Source organism: Cynocephalus volans, chromosome 1, assembly GCF_027409185.1.
Source record: "Cynocephalus volans isolate mCynVol1 chromosome 1, mCynVol1.pri, whole genome shotgun sequence".
In the NCBI taxonomy this organism is placed as follows: domain Eukaryota; kingdom Metazoa; phylum Chordata; class Mammalia; order Dermoptera; family Cynocephalidae; genus Cynocephalus; species Cynocephalus volans.
The window spans coordinates 60,462,501-60,485,259 of NC_084460.1; the positions used below are offsets into that span (position 1 = coordinate 60,462,501).

Consider the following 22,759-nt stretch of genomic DNA (forward strand, 5'->3'; position numbering starts at 1 on the left):
CTACAAAAATTTCTTCATCACCTTACTTGACAACACATTTTTCTTAACTTTTGTTAGTAATGGGTATGCCAATACACTCTTGGTTGAGACCTGTACACCGCATACATTCCCATCCCAAAGAAAGTTTTTCCTCTAGCTTCCTTTTATGAAAATAACTAAAGGGAATACTTGTCAACAAATCAGAAAAAAAGATAATGGTCACTGTTTACAGCAGTGCCAATAAAAGACCAGTAATTCTATACTTTACAATTTCCAGTTTCTTCTTACATTGGCACTGAAGTCAAACAACAAGAATATTTATCAGCAGAATGAGATTGAGGTATTCAGTAAAATTTTAATTCAAAATGTCAATTTAGTGCATTTAGCTTGTTCTGCCTAATGCAACTTAAGTGAATTGGCAATTTTTTACTTAAAAATGATATGTACTATAGTGTGATAAAAAATGGAGCTAAATAGGCCGGCCCGTGGCTCACTCGGTAGAGTGCGGTGCTGATAACACCAAGGCCACGGGTTCGGATCCTATATAGGGATGGCCGGTTTGCTCACTGGCTGAGTGTGGTGCTGACAACACCAAGCCAAGGGTTGAGATCCCCTTACTGGTCATCTTTAAAAAAAAAAAAAATTGGAGCTAAATATAGAAACGGACAATTAACAGTAGTCATGCTTTCTATTTTAAAAAGTAAAATGTACTTTACAAGTGTTCTTGCAATTTAAGTCTACAACCATCCCATAACTTAAAGATGAGGACAAATATACTGGTCTCAGGTTAATCAGAGAGCTGGAATTTGAATTCAGGTATCCCAAATGTTCTTTCACCACATTTTTAAATTAAATCAAAATATACCTGAATAAGGACAAGCCATTTTTATTTTGTTTGTATATCATCTCTGCTGCTCACATTTCCAGCACTTCTGAAACCAGAAGTAGGACTAATGGGCTGGCTGGTTAGCTCAGTTGGTTAGAGCATGGTACTGATAACACCAAGGTCCAGGGTTCAATCCCTGTACCAGCAAGCCACAAAAAACAAATAAATAAATAAAACAAAGACAAAAGTAGGACTTACATAAAGACAGACACTTAGAACACAATGGTCATAAAATGAACAATAGATTTCTCGTGGTTCACATGCCAATTTAATCTTTTCTGTCATTATTAACAATCTTCTTCTATCAGTCTTTTTTAGATTCCCAACCACATCTCTTATTTTGTTCCACTCTCCGCCTTCCTCCCTATTCAGCTTTCTCTTCTCTTCTACATTTCCCCTTTAAGTTCACTCCTCATACATATTTTCCATGCTATCTTTAATGACCACATTCACTGTCCTATCTGTTAAAAACATTCATACCAGTGGTTTTTTTGAGCAATGTAATGTTTTTATCATATACAAATGTAGACTATCAATATCTTATACAAACTGAAGAAGATACACATAACAGGAGAGTTTAGAGCCCCTCTGCCTAACCCATGCCTCGGTAATAAGGCCTCCTTAAAGAACAGCACACAGGATCCTTATTTCCTTATACCATAAGCTTTATTATAACTGCATTATTAATGGCAAATAAAAATTGAATACTAATAAAGTAATAAGAAAGCATAATCTGGAAATTCTTAGCAATCTTTATTTTGATAGCATTCTTGGAAATAACTAAAACTCTAGAGAAAGGCTTATAAATTCAGAATCTAGTCTATCAATTTTAATATACTAGGAATTACATTCTTCTTTTCCTGCATTTTATTTGTAAAACATTAAATTTGTCAAACATTAGAATACCCTGGGTATAAGAATTTAAATTGGACATTGCTAATCCTGTAATACTTGAAATGAATTTTCAAGGGACATCAGATACTAGAATGTGGTTAGATAAATTACAGAGAGTACAGAAATAGGATGGAATTTATCAGGAATACGTTGAAGTGTTGCCCTACATTAAAGGATAGAGAAGAAATTGAGACATCACCCATTTCATGATTCAGATACTAGCTTTCTTACCTATTATAGAAAGCCGTTTTTTCCTCTCTGCTCCAAATACTGTGTTATCCAAATCTTCTAGTGATGGCAATGGTTCTAAATTAGTAGCCTACAAAGGAAAAAGGACAATTAATGCTATTCTTCCCCTTTAGGGCTTAAAACAGAATCCTCTCCCTACCAAATACAACCTAGCTATTCTATATTGTTTGTGGGCCTTATCAAATCCCCTAGTCTTTGAAATTTTAATTCTAACCTAATTCTTTCCGAGTTGTCAGTTTCTATTAGTTTCATATGTACAATGTATTACACTTATTTGTAATTATGACTATAACTTATTTAATCATATTGAAAATATATAAATTATAGAACCTAACTATGTTTCATATATTGACTTTCACAGGCATAAATCCTATAATCCTTGCTGAAAAATATCCCAATTCATACCTGTGTACTTCCATTTATTACAAGTAATATTTTGAGGCTCTTCATATGAATACTACGATCCAGCAGTTCCACAGCTTTGTCCAAGTCATCTTGGGTAGTTAATGGAATTACCAACTAAACAAAAAAGAACATAAGGAATCATGCAACCATCTCAGGTCAAGTTCTTCTATGAGCATCTCCATTACTAGGAAATTATAAATCTCATTTTGTTCATTATAGTAACAAAACGAAAGTCTGAATGAGTGTATGTATCTAGACTATTTTGCTCTCCCTATCCTACCACTAAAATCTTAGAATGAGTATGGATAAATATTTTTTAATTCTATGTTATTTTAGAAAATTCATTTAAAGGGCCGGCCCCATGGCTCACTCGGGAGAGTGTGGAGCTGGTAGCGCCGAGGCCGCAGGTTCGGATCCTATATAGGGATGGCTGGTGTGCTCACTGGCTGAGCGTGGTGCGGACAACACCGTGCCGAGGGTTGTGATCCCCTTACCAGTCAAAAAAAAAAAAATAGAGAATACATTTAAAGATTAATTTTCTAGGATATTTCCATAATATTGCTAAATTTAAGTTACAATATATTCATCCCAAAATAACATTAAGGAGTACATACAAAATCTGTATAAAATAAAGATACTTTTCACCTGCAGAGATGAAACTATTAGTTCTTTCTCCAGTAGTAACCACATATTTGCACTGTCACTCAGTGCACTTACTGACATACCAATATCCTGAGCATCTGTGACAGCTGCCATGGAGGGCTATCACTAGTAACATACCTGCAATCTACAGCCCACCTGGGATTTATCACTGATCCTGGTAACCTGGCCACTACACTCTAAAATGAATAAGCTAAAATAGGTCAGCCATCCAGTAGTGAACCCTGAATGTGGAATTTGCTTTCATTAGCCCTCTCATAGATCAGGTGTCATAGAGGACAAAAGTGTCCACCTGAAAGTATGATTCACACAATTAAAAGAAAAATCAAAATACTTTTTTTCTTTTTTTTTAAATACAACTTAAAGTAGCTTAAGAAAACTCTGTCATTAACTCCAAAGAATATTCTATTTTATTAAAACAGGGACAGAATACAAACAAGTGAACATATTCCACACTTGTTAACCTGTTTTAATTAGCACAGTATATGAACCACTCAAATGTAAGGCCCAGTTAGATTGAGGTCCTTGAGAACAAGAAAACCCCACACCAGCAATTAGCACACAGCACAGCAAAGAGCAGACACTTGGTAACTGTTGTTTAATAAATATCACAGGGATGAAGGCTCAATCTGCACTCAAACCCACTAGCTGGCATGGTGTATATTCACTTACTGCAGATTTATTTTTAAAAAGTCCTTGTTTGAAGAAAGGGTGCCAGACACAAATACCAAGCAGGATTTCTGTGAATTTCATCACACAATCTGCTTAATATTTACTTACTCTGTACCCAAAATTATATTTCCAATTTCTATTTGTCACTAATTTTGTACTACCACAAGTTATCCACTAACCCAGCTCTTTTTTCTCTACAAAAAAATTTTTATAATAAAAAAAGAATTATCATCGAACAAGCCTGATGTACTGATCTTCTTAATTAAATTCCTCTCATTTTTTCCTACCAATTAGAAACCGCACCTTGTTCTTATCTTCAATATTCTGTTTTTATTATATTTTAAGCCCTGGGAAATATTTTAAAATACTTTAAATATTTTGAAGACTATTCTGCCAATTTTTCATTGAGAGGAAAATCTGAATATTTACTTTTATTGTACATTTATTTATAACTGAATTGCTTACTTTTCCAAGATACTGTTACTTTGGGGTGGGGGGGAACACTAATTTAAATGACAGTAACCAAATACAAACAGAAATGACTCTGCTCTTCTTCAGTTTGCTGCCATGAAATGTGCAGCACCTGGTGCAGCAACTTAGACACTGCCTATAGTCCCCAAAGGAGATTTCCCATTGTTCTAAAGTCACCTGTTACAAATTGTAAAATGAGGACTAAGAGTCAAGAACAAATTCAAGCTTATCTAAATCATACTGAACAAATAACAGAATGTTTTCCTTTTCCTGATTGGTGAATTCATTTCAGCCTTGCTATGGTATGAATGTCCTCTCCAAAGCACATGTTGAAGCTTGATCCCCAATGTGACAGTACTGAGAGGTAGGGCCTTTGGGAGATGATTGGATCATGAGGGTTAGGCCCTCATGAACACATTAATCCATTCATGGATCATTGGGTTAATGGATGAGGAGGTTATCACAGAAAGGTCACCAGAGGCTTTATAAGGAGGGCAAGTGATCACATTAATGTGCTCTTGCTCAGCCCTCACTGTGTGATGCCCTGCATCATCTGTTCCCCACTGACTTATTTTTGATAAATCCGTTGTATGTCAACATAAATCCTTTCTGGAAGGGAAACTAAAAATTCAACCCAAGAACATATTAAATAGAACTTAAATTTGAAAGAAGTGAATATTCCTGACTTTACAAAGTGAAGTATGAAAATAGCCCATAAAAAGGTTTTCTTGCTCTATTCATCCGAAATTGGAAAGATCCAGTCCCCCAAAAGAACACACACACAAACACAAGCATACAGACACACACTGCCAGCACCTTATTAGATAAAGAGAAGCCAAACTAACAAATCCAACCAATCCCAGCTTAAAGTTCTTGGTTGTTTCAATTCTAGCAAACTAGAAGTTTACAGAATAATAGTTCATCTTGATCAGAGAAATTTATATTACACTAGGAAAAAGATATTTATAGAAGTGGAGTAGCATGCACTATAAATGAGTTTTTTGCTTGTTCACAGGTCCACAAAACTAACACCCCTCATAAGATTTTCTGTAGTACCACCAATGTCCAAGGTCATGCATTTGGTTTGGAACAATATGTCATGAAGTGAATCAGGACACGATTAACTCACAGAATCATAGGGTTGCAAGAAATCTTAAATGCATTCTTACCCTAATGCCACCTCTACCACATTCCTGCCAAGAGGCCACTCAAATATAATGGCAGAACCACTCACAGAAATCCTTCAGAAAGCATAAGAAAAATAAAACTAAAAATGGAGAAATCTTCCTATTTTTAGAAAATGAGAAAGGGTTCTTGAAACTACAAATCATTTAGCTTGATGTCAATCCTCAAAAAAATCCCAGAAAAATTTACATAAACAAACTGTGAGAACTCAGAAAGGAAACAGCAATTCTAGGAGCCAGCACAGGAATAATACAGACAAAGCATGTCAAACTAACCTCATTTTTCTTGGCTGGTAGATCAAGAAAATATTGTAGTCTTAATGTATGTTGGCATTTGGAAGTTTTCATGATACAATTTTAGATTTAAAAAAAAAAAGGAAAAAATGTATGCCTGGGTTCCCCTAGAATCATACCATGAGCTAAGAATTCAAAAGTTCAAGTCATTTATATGGGAAAAGATACTCGGAAACACTGGCAGGGGAATGGGGAAAACAAAGGGAAGGAGGCCCATACGGGGTGTATCATCCAGCAAGTTGCAACTGTGGGCAAGTGGAGTCCACCAACCCCACCCCTGAGGCCTATTTCCCATTGCCATCAACCCTATATGTACTATAGCCCTTGTGGTCACACCTCTGGAAAGCCCTCAAAGTCAGGGGCTGACAACTGGAAATCAGGCCAGCACGAACAGAAATAATGAGAGGCCAAGATAGAGCTGGGAAACAAGATGTATTCATGACTAATTGAAAACCTAAAAAAGTATCTGAAAAATAAAATTTCAAGGTATTTCTATACTATAGTACTCATCGCTTTACTTGTGTAATATTAATATTAACTTTTTAGGATATGGATTTTTACTTTATCAAAATATTTTGATCTCTGAGTTATACATGGTTTCTTTAGACAAGCTACACTAGCATTTCCTTTTGCTTTAAATTAACAATTCATTTAAAATCTCATATTTTCAAATATTTTTATTTGCACAATGCTTTAACATTTGGAAAGCTCTTTCACATGTTTTCTTGCATTAATTTTTACTAAGCTCTCCACTGTCACTCCATCCCCACTGGCACTTTTCCTATTCCTAAAACACATAAGTCGTTTTCATCTTAGGATCTTTGTATACACTAATCTCAAGCCACTCTCTCTACCAGCAATGTTCAAGCCTTGAAACTCATTGCAGGCTTGGATTTTCATACTTAAAGTTTCAGTATAAATATCACTACCTCAGCTAGTTCTTCCTTAATATTATCAATAGGACGCCTACTGACTGCCCTTGCCTTAATTCTTTACCACAATACTTTATGCATATCTCTCAAAAAACTTCATATATTTAAAAAATTCATTTACTGTTTGCTTCTACCACAAGTCTATAAAGTCAACTCCATGAGGAGTTGCAATTCATAAGTCATAGCATTAAGCCTGACAAATTCAATAAATATTTTCCAAAGATTAAAAAAACCCAAATCAACCAATCAATTAACTAATTAAATTGTCCCTGTTAATTTTAAGATCTCAAGATCTTGCGATCTCATAGAATATCAAGAACTAAAAGAAATCTCAGAGACCATCTAATCTAATCAGAATTTTACAGAATATTAAAAAGGGGTTTCCTTAGAACACAGAGCTCCTCTGTGCCAGAGGGAGTCCTGAAGATCACATGTACAGTAAACCCCCCTTACCTGCGGGGGATACGTTCCAAGATGCCCTGCAGATGCTTGAAACCACAATAGTGCCAAACTATATATATTCTACGTTTTTATGATCTGATACCCAAGGTGACTACTAAGTGACTTACAGGTGGGTAACAATACAGCGTGGATCATTCACATCCAGGGCAGGATGCAGCTGGACAGGGCGAGATTTTATCAAGCTACTCAGAACTATGGACAATTTAAAACTAATGAATTGTTTATTTCTGGAATTTTTCATTTAATATTTTTTTTTTTTTAAGTTTTATTTTGTCGATATACGTTGTGGCTGATTATTGCTCCCCATCACCAAAACCTCCCTCCCTTCTCCTTCCCCCCCTTCCCCCCAACAATGTCCTTTCTGTTTGCTTGTCGTATCAACTTCAAGTAGTTGTGGTTGTTATATCTTCTCCCCCCCCCCCGGTTTTTGTGTGTGTGTGTGTGTGTGTGTGTAAATTTATATATTAATTTTTAGCTCCTACCAATAAGTGAGAACATGTGGTATTTCTCTTTCTGTGCCTGACTTGTTTCACTTAATATAATTCTCTCAAGGTCCATCCATGTTGTTGCAAATGGCAGTATTTCATTCGTTTTTATAGCTGAGTAGTATTCCATTGTGTAGATGTACCACATTTTCCGTATCCACTCATCTGATGATGGACATTTGGGCTGGTTCCAACTCTTGGCTATTGTAAAGAGTGCTGCGATGAACATTGGGGAACAGGTATACCTTCGACTTGATGATTTCCATTCCTCTGGGTATATTCCCAACAGTGGGATAGCTGGGTCGTATGGTAGATCTATCTGCAATTGTTTGAGGAACCTCCATACCATTTTCCATAGAGGCTGCACCATTTTGCAGTCCCACCAACAATGTATGAGAGTTCCTTTTTCTCCACAACCTCGCCAGCATTTATCGTTCAGAGTCTTTTGGATTTTAGCCATCCTAACTGGGGTTAGATGGTATCTCAATGTGGTTTTGATTTGCATTTCCCGGATGCTGAGTGATGTTGAGCATTTTTTCATATGTCTGTTGGCCATTTGTATATCTTCCTTAGAGAAATGCCTACTTAGCTCTTTTGCCCATTTTTTAATTGGGTTGCTTGTTTTCTTCTTGTAAAGCTGTTTGAGTTCCTTATATATTCTGGATATTAATCCTTTGTCAGATGTATATTTTGCAAATATTTTCTCCCACTCTGTTGGTTGTCTTTTAACTCTTTTAATTGTTTCTTTTGCTGTGCAGAAGCTTTTTAGTTTGATATAATCCCATTTGTTTATTTTTCCTTTGGTTGCCCGTGCTTTTGGGGTCGTATTCATGAAGTCTGTGCCCAGTCCTATTTCCTGAAGTGTTTCTCCTATGTTTTCTTTAAGAAGTTTTATTGTTTCAGGGTGTATATTTAAATCCTTAATCCATTTTGAGTTGATTTTAGTATACGGTGAGAGGTATGGATCTAGTTTCATTCTCCTGCATATGGATATCCAGTTATCCCAGCACCATTTGCTGAAGAGGCAGTCCCTTCCCCAGTGAATAGGCTTGGTGCCTTTGTCAAAGATCAGATGGAAGTAAGTGTGTGGGTTGATTTCTGGATTCTCTATTCTATTCCATTGGTCAGTATGTCTGTTTTTATGCCAGTACCATACTGTTTTGGTTATTATAGCTTTGTAGTATAGCTTAAAGTCAGGTAGTGTTATGCCTCCAGCTTTATTTTTTTTTGCTCAGCATTGCTTTGGCTATGTGTGGTCTTTTATTGTTCCATATAAATGTCTGGATAGTTTTTTCCATTTCTGAGAAAAATGTCTTTGGAATTTTGATGGGGATTGCATTGAATTTGTATATCACTTTGGGTAGTATGGACATTTTCACTATGTTGACTCTTCCAATCCAAGAGCATGGGATATCTTTCCATCTTCTTGTATCCTCTCTAATTTCTCTCAGCAGTGGTTTGTAGTTCTCATGATAGAGATTTTTCACCTCCTTGGTTAACTCAATTCCTAAGTATTTTATTTTTTTGGTGGCTATTGTAAATGGGCAGGCTTTTCATTTAATATTTTTGGACTGAGGTTGACCACAGATAATTAAAACCTTGGAAAGCAAAACTGTGAATAAGAGGGAACTACTGTACTGACTCCCAAACATAAGCATAATAACCTATGAGGTCCTAACCGACACTAAAATAGTCCTCTAAGTTTTAACTAAGTTGTCTGACTACCAAAGTTCTATTGTCTGGATCCAAGTATAGAGTATGAAAGGAAAAGATAATTCATCAACAAAATATGCAGAGTAAAAATAAAACATAAATAAGTAGTGACTCCAAGTAATAACATATATTTCCTACTACAATAGATTCTCATTCAATTATTTGCATAGTAGCACCTTCTATTATTTTCCAAAATGGAAAAAAAAATCTATTTTAATCACTTAGAATTTATTAATTTACTTGTGATACTTTATTTCTCTGACATAGCATATCCTTATCAATCCTAAGTAAAAACACAACAGTTCTAAAAATAGTCTCTTAAATGAACATACTTCCTTCCAAAATAAGAAAAAAAAGTTAAAAAGTTAAAAGTTAAACTGTATGTGTTTACCTCGTTATTGGTATAATGTAGATCCATAGACTGTCCAAAGGCAATTTTAGCTTTAGACCTCAGATCTTCCAGTTTAACTGGTCTGGGGAACTGAAGAATTCTATATATAGACAGAATTTTAAAGTATTTTATTGTTTTAGGCACAGTTAAATAGTATACTTGCAACAGTTACCTCTTGTTAGAGAAATATAAAATTAAGAAAAAATTATGTAAATATTCACTTAAACACTACAACAGCTCATTTTTGATCAAGCGTGCAAATTTCCAACACAAAGTTCAAAAACTCTGAAGTTTGTTCTATCCTAATAAAAACTTTAATAAGAAAATTCTCAAAATTGTCTGCAGTTTTCAATTTGCATTGCAACTGTCATATGAATGTTAACGAGCAATATAAAACATCCATTGAGGAAAGTGATTAAACTTAACTTTGTGACATCTGCACAGTAGAATGCAATGAAACTGTTGAATAAAGTTGCTCTTTGAAGATCCGAATTTTCATTTCTGTATCTTTATCAACTCAACATTTTTGAGCACATACATCATGTAAACATACCTCCAAAATAAATATTTTAAACAAATTAAAGCTTTAAAATGAATTAAAATTCTAGTATTTTGTTCCTATATCCCAAAGGATATAGGACTGTGCTGCCTCTAGAGAGCATGCACCTAAAGCTTGAAGACTACCATACTAGACAGTAAGGTCTATAAGGGGGAAAGACCATGTCTCCTTTGCTCACATATTCTTTCAGGGACTAGCATATGGTAAGTACTCAATAAATAGTACTGAATGAATAAAAAAATTGGGAAAATACCCATAAAAGATTCTTAAATAGGAAACTAGACTGAATAACAGTTCTATGGTATATCTGACATATTCTATTTTTTTCCAACATCTTTATGTAAAACATGCTTATATCTTTAAGTTATATGATTTGTGAGCCATTTTAAAGTCCTTAAAACTAACAGGCTTTTAATCAAAATAATTAATGAGACACTAACAGAAATGAAATCCCATTTTCTCTAACTCCTATTAGATCTTGTTAGAAATTTTGTTGTCAACTACCACCACCAGCACTTTTGCGTTGAGATACAGATATCAGGTGGAAGGCTAGGTTTACATCTCTGCTAAATATTTTACCGCCACCAATCCAACTCATCTTCCTCAACGTTACTAATAAAACACAAGTCATAGCATTGAGGTCTCTTGAAAATAATCAAAATTGTGAATTTTTAAATCTATAGACAAATTCTGTATAGTATCTGGAGGGATGATACAATTATGATAAGGGTAAAAATAAAAAGAAATGATAATATTTAAAGGCTGCAGTATGCAGTGACCTTATTTGTTCCCTAAAGTTAAAAAAAAAATTAATAATTTCTGATGTTTAGTCTGAATTTTGACAGATCCTATCTTAAGTTTAAACACATGTACTCCATTCTTAATTTGTAAGCCATAAACTTCATTCAAATCTGGAAAAAACTTTTAATAGCTTAATTAGAATATATGTTTGATTAAATGAATTAATTGACACGTAAAGTTTCCTTCCTTACCTTTTTTCTCCTCTATGTTCAAATTTGACCCGGACATCATTCTGCAGTGAATAACAAATCAGTCATACAATCATTCAGAGATCAGATAAAATTTCTAGAACTTCTAAATCTTTTTTTTTTCTTTTCACTCATTTAAAATAGAACAGGGGGAAGGAGGTGTCATTTGTAGTGCCAGCTCCAATCAATTAACAGTGTCTGACAAAAAGCTCAGTTGAGAATTATGTTGCTGAATCTGGACTCAAGAGGAAAGAGCACCAAGATATATTAGTGAAGGCATCAGGGGTATGAGACATTTGCCGATCCTGTTATAGGAAAATCCACTTTTCATGCTGGGCATTCCAAACTAATTTCATTTGTAAGAATCTAAATCACCCTCTTTTATAAAAATATAGAGTAAACTATTTGAAAAAAACTTTTTGTTTATTTTAGTGCTTGAAGAACGGATGAAATATCAGCTATACAGAGCAATTATCACATTGAATGAAACTCTACCATTTTTTTTAAATGTGCACTTATGGGAAAATGTATAACAACAAAATATTTGATTCAAACATATAAAACTGAACACATTTAACAAATCCTCTATACAATCAGGATAATAAAGAAAAATAATTCATAGACCAACAAAATATACTTATTAAAATATTATTGAAACAAATACCTGTTTTTTTGGTGATGAAGATTTTGTTTTTCTGGTTTCCTGTAATGATAATGCTGGTCGACTGGCCTTATGAAGGACAGCCAAATCTTGCATGATTGAATTCAAAGCTTGCTGATCATCTAGATATTTTTAAAATAACACATATACAGAATTATAATTTTAAAATATATTTATCACAGACATCAAACACAAAATTTATAATAAAACTTAATGTAAAAAATGCATTAACTTAATGCAAAAATGCATCTAGAACATTTTTAATGCCTTCGCTTTTGATGAAATAAAATTTTAATTATTTAAAAACTGAAGACAAAATAATCCTGACGACAAATAACATTAAACTTGCACTAATCTCGAGCTCTAGCATCAGACTAGAGGTCCACAGATTAGACATTTACAGGTGAGATGAAGTCACTCTGATTCTTCTAATGATTTAATATTCAAGGATAAGGGTCAAAGCAGCCCTGTTACAACAAATTCTTTTCTATGACTCAGAAAAAAAAAGAAAAAAAAAAAAAAATCAACAAGACCTAAAATCTTAATGAAAGCAAGTGGGGACAAAATAAACAACTTTGTATAAATACCATTTGGTATTTACATTCAAAGTACAGACTTCATTTTAGAGGTTTTTTTTTTTTCTTTCATCAATACTTAAGAGTCAGAAACAAAGAAAATTTTCATCTGTGGATAGTGGCCTACAGATATTTGGAAATTTTCTCTCAAACTTCTTCACCATAAGAGTTGTCAAGACTACAAACATAAAACAGATCATTAAATGATCATGGTCAGTACAACAGAAGAAAAATCCATTCCTCAGAAAAAGTTCTAAGTCCATAAAATTGAGGGAAAGGATCATGAACCATGAACTTTTAGTCTCTTCCCAGTATATCAAAGATTTCGTTATGAGACTTTAATCTCCTACACAGGCCAATTATAAACTCTGGAAGGCTTCAAAGACAATTAATTGACTTTCACTAGTAAATCAATTCTATTAATGATATTCCATAATTGATAAATAAAGGAATGAAGAGACCTGATATTTTAAAATATAACCATTTTGGTGAACAATAATTTAGGTACCTAGAGTAGTAATAATCAAAACATGCTACATCTTGTAAGGGAAATCATTAAAAATATTCTGACAATTCAATAGCCCCAACAGTCTTTCAAATAGACAAGTAGCTGATTTCTCTAACTTATTCGTTTTTAATAACATTCAATATATTCTATTCTGTAGTGAAATTATTTACATATTAAAATTTTAAATTATTGCAATGTTTTCATTAACAAATTCCAGGTTAAGAGAAAATTCTATAATCCTTTGCAAAGTTTCCTTTGTAAAATAAAATTTTGTCATAAAGTCAGTTTATATAAACAGGTAACTGGGCCAGTCGGTAAAATGTAATCACAGCAGGAGCATCAATAGGTCAATTATTGATAAATTTTCCCTCTGTCTGAATAAGTTCGGAATGGTCTCAAATGAAATAAAATCATCTCACATTACCTTCTTGAGAAAGATAAGATCCTTAATTTTACACTGGTAGGAGGGGAACTCTAATAGTTAAACGTATCTATATTGCTGTAATTATTTTATTTTACTACAAAAAACTTAAAAATGCTTGAATTTAGATACGTTTATATGTTTAATATCACAATGTCAAAATAAATAAATGCCTGGGAAGGCTTTGGATAAAATCTCTTATCACATTTATATACATATACTTATTTCCTTGTTAAGAGAAATGAGTACAGTTTTCTAAAAAAGGAAAGGGCCATTTGAACAAAAGTTCAAATCTTAGGAAGAAGACATACAAAACAAAGGGCAATTTAATTGAGTTCCTTCTCTTGCTGGCTTGAAGAATAACATGATAGATAAGTATCCGATAGGAAACTTACTTTTAGGAGGCTGACAAAATGTAAGTTAACAAATCCACAAAAGATCAAGGATAGTGGTAAACATATTCAAACTATAATAAGCATTGTTCAAACAATTCTTAGACAAAACAATTCTTGTTTTGCTCTACTAAGAATCCCTGTGGTGGTCACAGGGTATTAGGCAGATTAGACAGGTTATAAATATCATAAGGATCATGAGTTGACCCAACAGGCAGTGAAGATACCCAGAGGATCCCAACTCTGACAAATGGGCACACAGAAGCAGCAGTGGGTTTCTGACATATGTGGAATGAACATTCAATTGGGCACGATACCAGAAAAACAATTGGGAAATAATTTCATTTATCGGAAATGTTGGATTAGATACCTTATATGCTTATTCATTATACTTGAAAAATAATTACAGGAGAACATCCTCAATCAATAATTCAAATATCTAAAACTACGAAAATTTTTTAAAAAATCAAATATCTGTGATTCGCACTTGTAAATTGTCATGATTTTCTGTGATTACCTTTGTCTAAGTTTTTAAGCAAAAGCTGTTCTTTGTTTTTTTGCTTACTATAGTGCAGTATTATTTGAGAAGGATGATAGAAATCAATTTGATAAACACATAAGCTCAGAGTGCAAGTGAGAGCAAGTAAAATGAAAAGTTGAGAGGAGTTGAGTAAAAGTAGATCCAATTTGGAGCTGGAGGTGAGTGAAGAATTTGGACTACAACAGGGTACTACGCTTATGGCTACAGAAGGGAAAGTGGAAGAGAAATTTAAAAAGCAGGAAGGTGAAGCTTTGGCTTACACACTTGCCACAAGTACATACACTAAAAATATGCTAGCCCTTCCACTAAAGAACTCAGGCAAATTTAAGCTCTTCACCCTTGATGTTGTATATGTGAACATGTATAAATAATGCATTTGTTTTGTTAAGCAAGTGGTAGAAAAAGGGTGAAAGACAAACTTTGGCAAGTAAATGTCAGAGTTAAGATATCAGGATGAGTCTAAGTTTAAAAACTTGACCTCCAACTACTCAGTCCATTTTTCCCGATTTAGGAGAGGGCAGGCCATTTGCTCCATTTCTTTCTAGTGTCTCCCCATTGAATCCCTGCCTTACACTGGAACTCTCAACAGGAAAGAGAAAAGGAAAAAAATAAAAAAGAAAAGGAGGTAAAGAGAAAAACAAAATGATACATAAACTGAACAGCCACAACCCATTCTCATACTTTAGTCTCCCTTTAGATTACTATTATGAAACCAAAGGATATTAACAAGAGTTGTAAAACATATCTTCCCTGAGCATCAATGATTTGCTGCTCTATTCTGCTATAAAATTTTATGATTTATTTCTCTCTTGCCATCAGACTCTAAGCAAATCACAATCCATCTTAACAGTTTATTTTCAATGCCCCTATTGTGTTCTGCATAAAACAGGCATCCCAAAACTGTAACAATTAACACAAAAAGTACTCTAACTGAAAATCTGTTAGTAAATAAATAAACATAAAACATTACGTAAGTCTGCTACATCATAAAATTTCATTATAAAAAGGTTCATCATAACACATAGTAGAAAAAACTTTGTCTCCCACATTCTATTCTTTAATAATAACTGAAAAATGCTTTTAGTTTGAACTCACCCATTGTGGCAACCAGTTTGGTAATTTGAAAATTAGGAAAACGGTTCTCCCATCAGCATTCTTTATTGCCTTAGAAGGTTTGAAAAAAAAAAAAAAAGGTGAACAAATTAATAATAAGAAATGGACGAAGCAGCCACACACACACAAAAAAAATCAATATAAACAACACTGAATACTTTACATATCTTACCGGGGGAATGTAATGGGTTGGATGTCACCCCAAAGCTCACGGAGACTTAATCTCCACTGTGACAGTCTTAAGAGGGTGGAAAATCCTATTATGGTAATTGAAAGGTGGGGCCTTGAAGAGGTGCTTAGGTTGTGAGAACCATGCCCTAGTGAATGGATTAATCCACGGATGGTTTAATGATAGTTATGGGAGTGGTTCTGAGGGTTTTAATAGGAAAGGGCATGAGAAGTGGCTCTCTCTGCTTCTGCCATTTTGCCATGTGACACTCTGCCAACAAAGTCCCCACCAGATATGTTCCTTGAACTTTGGACTTTCCACCATCCAAAATGGTAAGCAAATATTGTTTCTTTACAAATTACACAGTTTCAGGTATTTCTGTTATAAGCAACAGAAACCAACTAATACAGAGGAGGTGCTTTATATTGGGGGCTGATTATGTAGGCACTCTTGCCTAACACAAACCAAAATTCTAGACTCCCAGAAGAAAAGCAGGTATTCAGCATAAACCATAGTGTTTGTACAAACACTTATAAGGGATGTTGGAACCCTCAACCCGTTATCAGTTATCAGAGATGTTGGATCCTCTTGAAACCCAAGTTCACAGGTGGCAGCCAAAGGCTGACCTCGTAAGCAAGCCTTTCTAAGGATAAGCAGTGAGACCTGCTATATTAACTCTTTTCTACATAAGCAACAATAGGAAACTAATATACTGGTTTAAAGAAAACTGCATAAAGCAATAATTATAACTGTGCTGCTAGGCATATAATACATAATTATATAATTTATGAAACAATAGCACAAAGGAAAGGAGAAGGATAGAGTTATATAAAAAAGAAGTGTTTGTAATACTATTGCAATTAAGTTGTTATTAACTCAAACTGTACTGTTAAGATGTTAACTATAATCCCCAGGTCAACCACTAAAACATAAATTTTTTTAAAAATAGCAAAAAACCCAGAGAATTAAAATAGCACCGGGTTCAGTTCCCTGTATCAGCCAGCTGCCCCTCAAAATAAATAAATAAAATAAAATAAAACAGCACAGAGGCTAGCCAGTTGACTCACTGGGTTAGAGTGTGAAGCTGATAATACCAAGGTCTAGGGTTCAATCCCTATACTCGCCAGCTGTCAAAAGAAAATTTTTTTAAATAAATAAATTAATTAATAGTACACTAGAAAATATCTATTTAACACAAAAGACAGTAATGGAGGAACTTTACAGAAATAAAAAGGATAAGGGAATACTATGAACAACTGTACATCAACAAAATTAGATCACTTAGATGAAACAGACAAACTCCTAAAAAGATACAACTACCAAAATTATTTCAAGAAGAAATAAAAAATCTAAACAGACCTATAAAAAAGTAAAAAGATTGAATTAGAAATGAAAAACAAATAAGAGCCCTGCAGAAGATGCCTTCAAATATTTAAAGAATTAACAATAATTATTTAAAGACTATTCAAAAAAAACTTAGAAGGAACACTTCCCAATTCATTGTGAAGCCAGTATTACTCTGATACCAAAATCAGCAAAGACATCACAAGAAGAGAAAACTACTGATCAATATCTCTTATGAATACAGACGCAAAAATCCTCAATAAAATACTAGCAAACCTAATCCAGAACATAAAAAAGGAATTACACACCATGAATATGTAGCATATATCCAACAAAGGCAAGGCCGGTTCAGGATATAAACGTCAATAAATATAATAAACAATATTAATAAAATAAAGGACAAAACCACATGATCATCTCAATAGACAGAAAAATGTATGTGCCAAAATTCAACACCTTTTAACACTCAGAAGAAAACAAACAAGAGAATATGCTTTAAGCTGATAAATGGCATCTATGAATACTTAATAGTGAAGACTAGTAAGTCTTAATAGTGCATTCCCCCTAAGATCAGGAACAATACAAGGACGCCCCCTCTTGCCACTTCTATTTAATATTATACTGGAGGTTCTAGTCAGAGATGAGGCAAGAAAATGAAATAAAATGAATCCAGATTGGATACAAAGTAAAACAATTCCTACTCTCAGGCGACATAGTCTTGTACACAGAAAATCCTAAGAAATTCATGAAAACACTATTAGAACTAATAAACAAGTTCAGCATGGTTGCAGGATACAAGATTAACACTTAAAAATCAGCTGTATTTTTATACATTAGCAATGAACATTCTGGAAATGAAATTAAGAAATCAATTTCATTTATAATAGCACCATAAAGAAAATGCAAGTCTTGCACACTGAAAACTACAAAACATTGTTGTAGGAAATCAAAGTAGAACTAAATATACACAAAGACACTCCATGTTCATCAATGGGAAGACAATATTATTAAGATAGCAATACTCCCAAAGTGATAAACAGATTCAATACAATCTTTATCAAAATTCCAAAGGCCTCTTTTTGCAGAAATGTAAAAGCTGAACTTCAAATTCATATGGAACTGCAATGGGCTTTGAAGAGCCAAAACAATATTGAAAAAGAAAAATAAAGTTAGAGGACTCACACTTCCTAATTTCAAAACTTACTACAAAGCTACAGGAATCAAAACAATGTGATACTGGCATAAGGACAGAGACCAATGGAACAGAACTGAGAATCCAGAAATAAATCCAAACATCTAGGGTCAACTGATTTTTGACAAGGGTGCCAAGACAATTCAATGGACAAAGAACAGTCTTCAACAAATGGTGCTATACAACTAGATACCTACATACCAAAGCATGAAATTGGACCCCTACTTCACACAACATACAAAAATTAACTCAAAATGAATCAAAGACCTAAATGTAAGAGCTAAATCTATAAAACTCTTAGAAGGAAACAGATGTGTAAATCTTCGTGACCCTAGATTAGACAACAGTTTCTTAAATATTACACCAAAATCGCAACCAACAAAAGAAAAAATAAATTGAACTTCATCAAAATTAAATATTTTGCATCAAAGGACATTATCAAAATAGTACAATCACAACCCCACAGAATGGGAGAAAAATGTCTGCAAATCATACATCCGATAAGGGTCTAATATGACGGCTGACTTGTACAGGGATCTGAACCCTTGACCTTGATGTTATCAGCACCATATTCTCCCAAGTGAACTAACCGGCCAGCCCAAACATTTTTTCAAAGTGGTTGCATCAATTTATATACTCCTACTAGCAATGTAAGAGTTCCAGTTCTTGCCTATTAGTCACTATGGTGGTTGTATAATATATCACTGTGGTTTTAATTTACACTTATCAGATGACTAATGATGTTGAGTACCATTTCACTGGATCACTGGCCATTTTGATATACTCTTTTATAAAAGTGGCTGTTTAAGTATTTTGAATATTTTAAAATTCTGAATACATGAAGTTTGTTGGATATATTGATGGTGGTCTGTGTCTCAACCCTACACTTTGTTTATGGTGTCTTTACTCAAACTAATTTAATGTAGTCAATTGGTACACAGAGGAGAAACTGGGCAACTCCTTGACTGGGTGATGAAAATTAACATCACCTATGAAGGACAGAGGGACATCTTGTGTGTCCACGTGTGATACCCTTAGAATGACACAACATCAACTACACAGTTTTCTGAAAACACATAAACTAAAAATAATCATAAGGAAACTTCAGACAAATACAGAATGAGAAACACTGTATTTAAACAAAAAGGGACACTGTTTTCTCCAAAATGATGATGCCATAAAAGTCAAAGAAAGGCTATGGAAATGGTGCAGACTCAAGGAGAATAAAGAGATATGATGATCAAACAGATATGACAACAAAAGCATAATCAACAACAAACAACAAAAATAGATAAATTGGAGTTCACAAAGTTCACAATTTTAAAAATACAAAAAAATTTAACTTTTTGCAAAAAATCACAAGACTGAAATCTAAAATTTACTGATCCTACGTTGTACTTTTCTTCAAATGCAATGATTTATTATTAAAATGTAGGATTTCATTTTGAATCTTAAAATGATCTACTTACTACCACAAATACACAAGGAATAACAAAACCCACTGGTAGAACAAAAACCCAAATGAGAAAGAAAAAGAAACCAAATCTTACCACCACAAAAAAACATAATGACAATGTGATAATGTCCCTGCTTTATTCCTGATTTTATTAATTTTGGTCTACCCTCTTCTTGTCAGTCTAGACAAAAGTTTGCAAATTTTGTTGATCTTTTTAAAGAATCAACTTTTGGTTTTGTTGATTTTCTCTATTTTTTTTTTTTTTTTTTTTTTTGTCTTTTTCGTGACCAGCACTCAGCCAGCGAGTGCACCGGCCGGAGCGTCGCGGCACTCCCGAGTGCGCCACAGGCTCGGCCCTCTCTATTGTTTTTTAATTCCCTATTTCATATATTTCTGTTGTAGTCTTTGTTATTCCTAATTATATTTGCTTTTGGTTTAAAAATAAATAAATAAATAAATAAAATAAAATGATCTACTTAAATTATAAATATCCCCATTTCATGTGCTTTGTGGACTACCATTCACTACTTTCAAAACAACTTATTAAATGTCTGTCTACTATATGACATGTATAAAATAGTAAGGAAAACAAAGTCCCTGACCTCCTGAGGCTTACAGCTTAATGAGGAAGACATACAAGTAACTACAAAGTGCCAATGAAGAGATCAAACTCAATGAATGAGTCAATAGGTAAGACTCTAAAAAATAAGAAGGTGCCAACCATGTGAAGTGCCAGGAAGGAACTCTCAAGGTTAAATAATAGCATGTACAAATATCCCAAAAGCTCAGCACATTCCAGAAACTGTAGGAAGAACTGTGTGGCTAGTAATTTACAAAGTAAAGAGAGAGTGGCAAGAGATAAGATGTAAAGGTAAGCTGGGGTAAGAACCAAGCAAGTTCTTAAAAAAGTGTGAATTTCACATGTAATGAAATGTAAAGCCAATGAACAGTTTTAAGCAGAGATATAATATGATTTATATTCTTAAAATATCACTCTGGCTGCTGAATATACATAATAGCTAAGAATGCTCATCGACTGTCAAATGGATAAACACATTATAAATTCATTATTAATAAATTCAAATACATTATAAGTTCAGATATGGTCATTTGCATTATTACAGATACATGCAACAACATGGGTATTTATCCACATTGAGCAAAGAATACTTAAAATTGAAAATATGTGTTAGCCAAAAAAAAAAAAAAGCAAACCAAAATGCTTACATTGTATTTTCATTTGTAAAAGGAGGGTAGAATAACTTTACAGTTATTTACAGTGGAGAAATGTAACAAACACTACCTCAGCCAGGTAACCAAGGTCAACAGCAACAGTAATAAGTCACGTGAACAGTATATGCCCCTGATATGAGGTGACAAAATGTGATAAAAATGGCACTTTACCTTTGTTGTCTTCCTCCCAAAACTCGTAACTCATGTACCATGAGAAAACCATAACCATGTGCCCAAACAAAATTTGTATAAGAGACAGTCTATAAAATACCTAATCAATATTCCTCAAAACTATCCAGGTCATTAAAAACAGGGAAAGTCTGAGTAACTGCCACAATCCAGAGAAATATAAAGGGATGTGAAAACTAAATGTTTAAATGGAATCCTGGAACAGAGAAAGGACAATAGAATAAAGAATGTAGTTTAGCTAATGATGTACCAAAGTTGATTTATTAGTTGTGACACATATAGTAATGTAAGATTGTTAACAATAGAAAAACTGGTCACAGGGTATAGAAAAACCACTGTACAATCTGCAAATTTTCTGTAAATCTAAAACTTTTCTAAACTAAAAAATTTACTTTAAGAAAAGAATGAATTGTAAGAGGGCAATAGAGGAAGCAAAAACACTAGTTATACAGTTCCTTAAGGTCCAAAAGGAGATGATGGTGTACCTACAGTGTTTGGAATAAGATGGTGGCAGTGAAGATGAAGCAAAAAATTGCGTTCAAAGTATATTTTGTTGTTGTTGTTAGTGTTTTCTGGCCGCTGGATGGTATGGGGGTCTGAACACATGACCTTGGTGTTAGAAGGCTGCACTCTAACCAACTGAGCTAACCAGCCAGCCACAAAGAACAATTTAAAAACAGAAAAAAAAGAACTTGCTGGTTAGACTTTTGGCTATTGCAGAATAAAAAGACCAGCAAATCCTTTCCTCCAAAAACAAGTATAAAACTGAACAAGTTGCCAAAAATAACTATTTCAGGGGTTGGGTAACTGCCAAAAGATAAACAACAAATTGAGAAGTATTTATTCATGAAAAATTGTTTACAGAACTTCAGGTAAGGACAGTGGGAGTCTGCAGACTTCTTGCCTGGGGATGCTCCCATCACTAGCACAACTTGGTCTGCATAAGAACTTTTAAACAGGAAGAACTGGCCTTAAAATCCAGCATCTCTATTGCTAAAAGGAATTAATTTATCTGGAGGGAAAGATGAAAATCCACACTGACTGACACTGTCAACAAAAGTGAAAAAACAGTAAAAACAAATGGGGAAAAACCAATAGTTCCACTAGGAGGAGTACAGTGTCTCAGTTGAGGGAAAGGCAGACCAGCCAGAAATTTAATAAGCAGATCATGCCAGAAATGTAGAAATTTAATGGGAAAATCCTGGAAATGACAGAGCCGTAGAAGATCTAGATGGGGTTTCCACAAATCCCTGGCTGACTAGGAAAATATGGGTATGTGAAGAGGAGACCCAAGAGACGCAGGTACAAAGTAAAAATTGAGGCACACTTGGAAATTGCCTTAAATTTGTGTTCTCCAATTCATACACACCCATCAAGAGATGGCTGAAGCTTTATGGGCTTGAAGTATTTGAGTGCAAACTCTGCTCAATCATTGACAGACCAATAAGTTATGCAGTCACAGGGGCAACACATAGGAAGCCTGGTTTTAAAAAATGTGAAACAGAAAACAAACAAAAATAACTAAGCAAACACAACAGTAGCCAAACAAGCATGCAGAATAACATAGTCCACAGATCAAGCAGAAGTTAGTTAGTTTAAAAAACAAAACAAAACAGGAAAAAAGTCAGATTTCAGAGTTGCTACATATATTATCTAATAGGCCTAATTCTAAAAAAAATTATGGGCTGGCTGGTTAGCTCACCTGGTTAGAGCATGGTGCTAATAACACCAAGGTCAAGG

The 22,759-nt window shown here is 34.0% G+C and overlaps 1 protein-coding gene across 2 annotated transcripts in view; it reads right to left on the reverse strand.

Annotated features, from left to right (window-relative positions):
* MAP3K2 (mitogen-activated protein kinase kinase kinase 2) overlaps nt 1–22,759 on the reverse strand; it is a 56,235-nt gene that overhangs the window by 20,286 nt on the left and 13,190 nt on the right. For both annotated transcript variants that reach the window (XM_063109829.1, XM_063109836.1), the window contains exons 2-7: nt 15,419–15,487; nt 11,890–12,008; nt 11,229–11,269; nt 9,678–9,777; nt 2,414–2,527; nt 1,991–2,078 (exon numbers count right to left, since the gene is read on the reverse strand). In XM_063109829.1, the coding sequence (XP_062965899.1) occupies nt 1,991–2,078; nt 2,414–2,527; nt 9,678–9,777; nt 11,229–11,269; nt 11,890–12,008; nt 15,419–15,422 (466 nt within the window). In that variant the 5' untranslated portion in view covers nt 15,423–15,487. The remainder of the gene's footprint in view (nt 1–1,990; nt 2,079–2,413; nt 2,528–9,677; nt 9,778–11,228; nt 11,270–11,889; nt 12,009–15,418; nt 15,488–22,759) is intronic.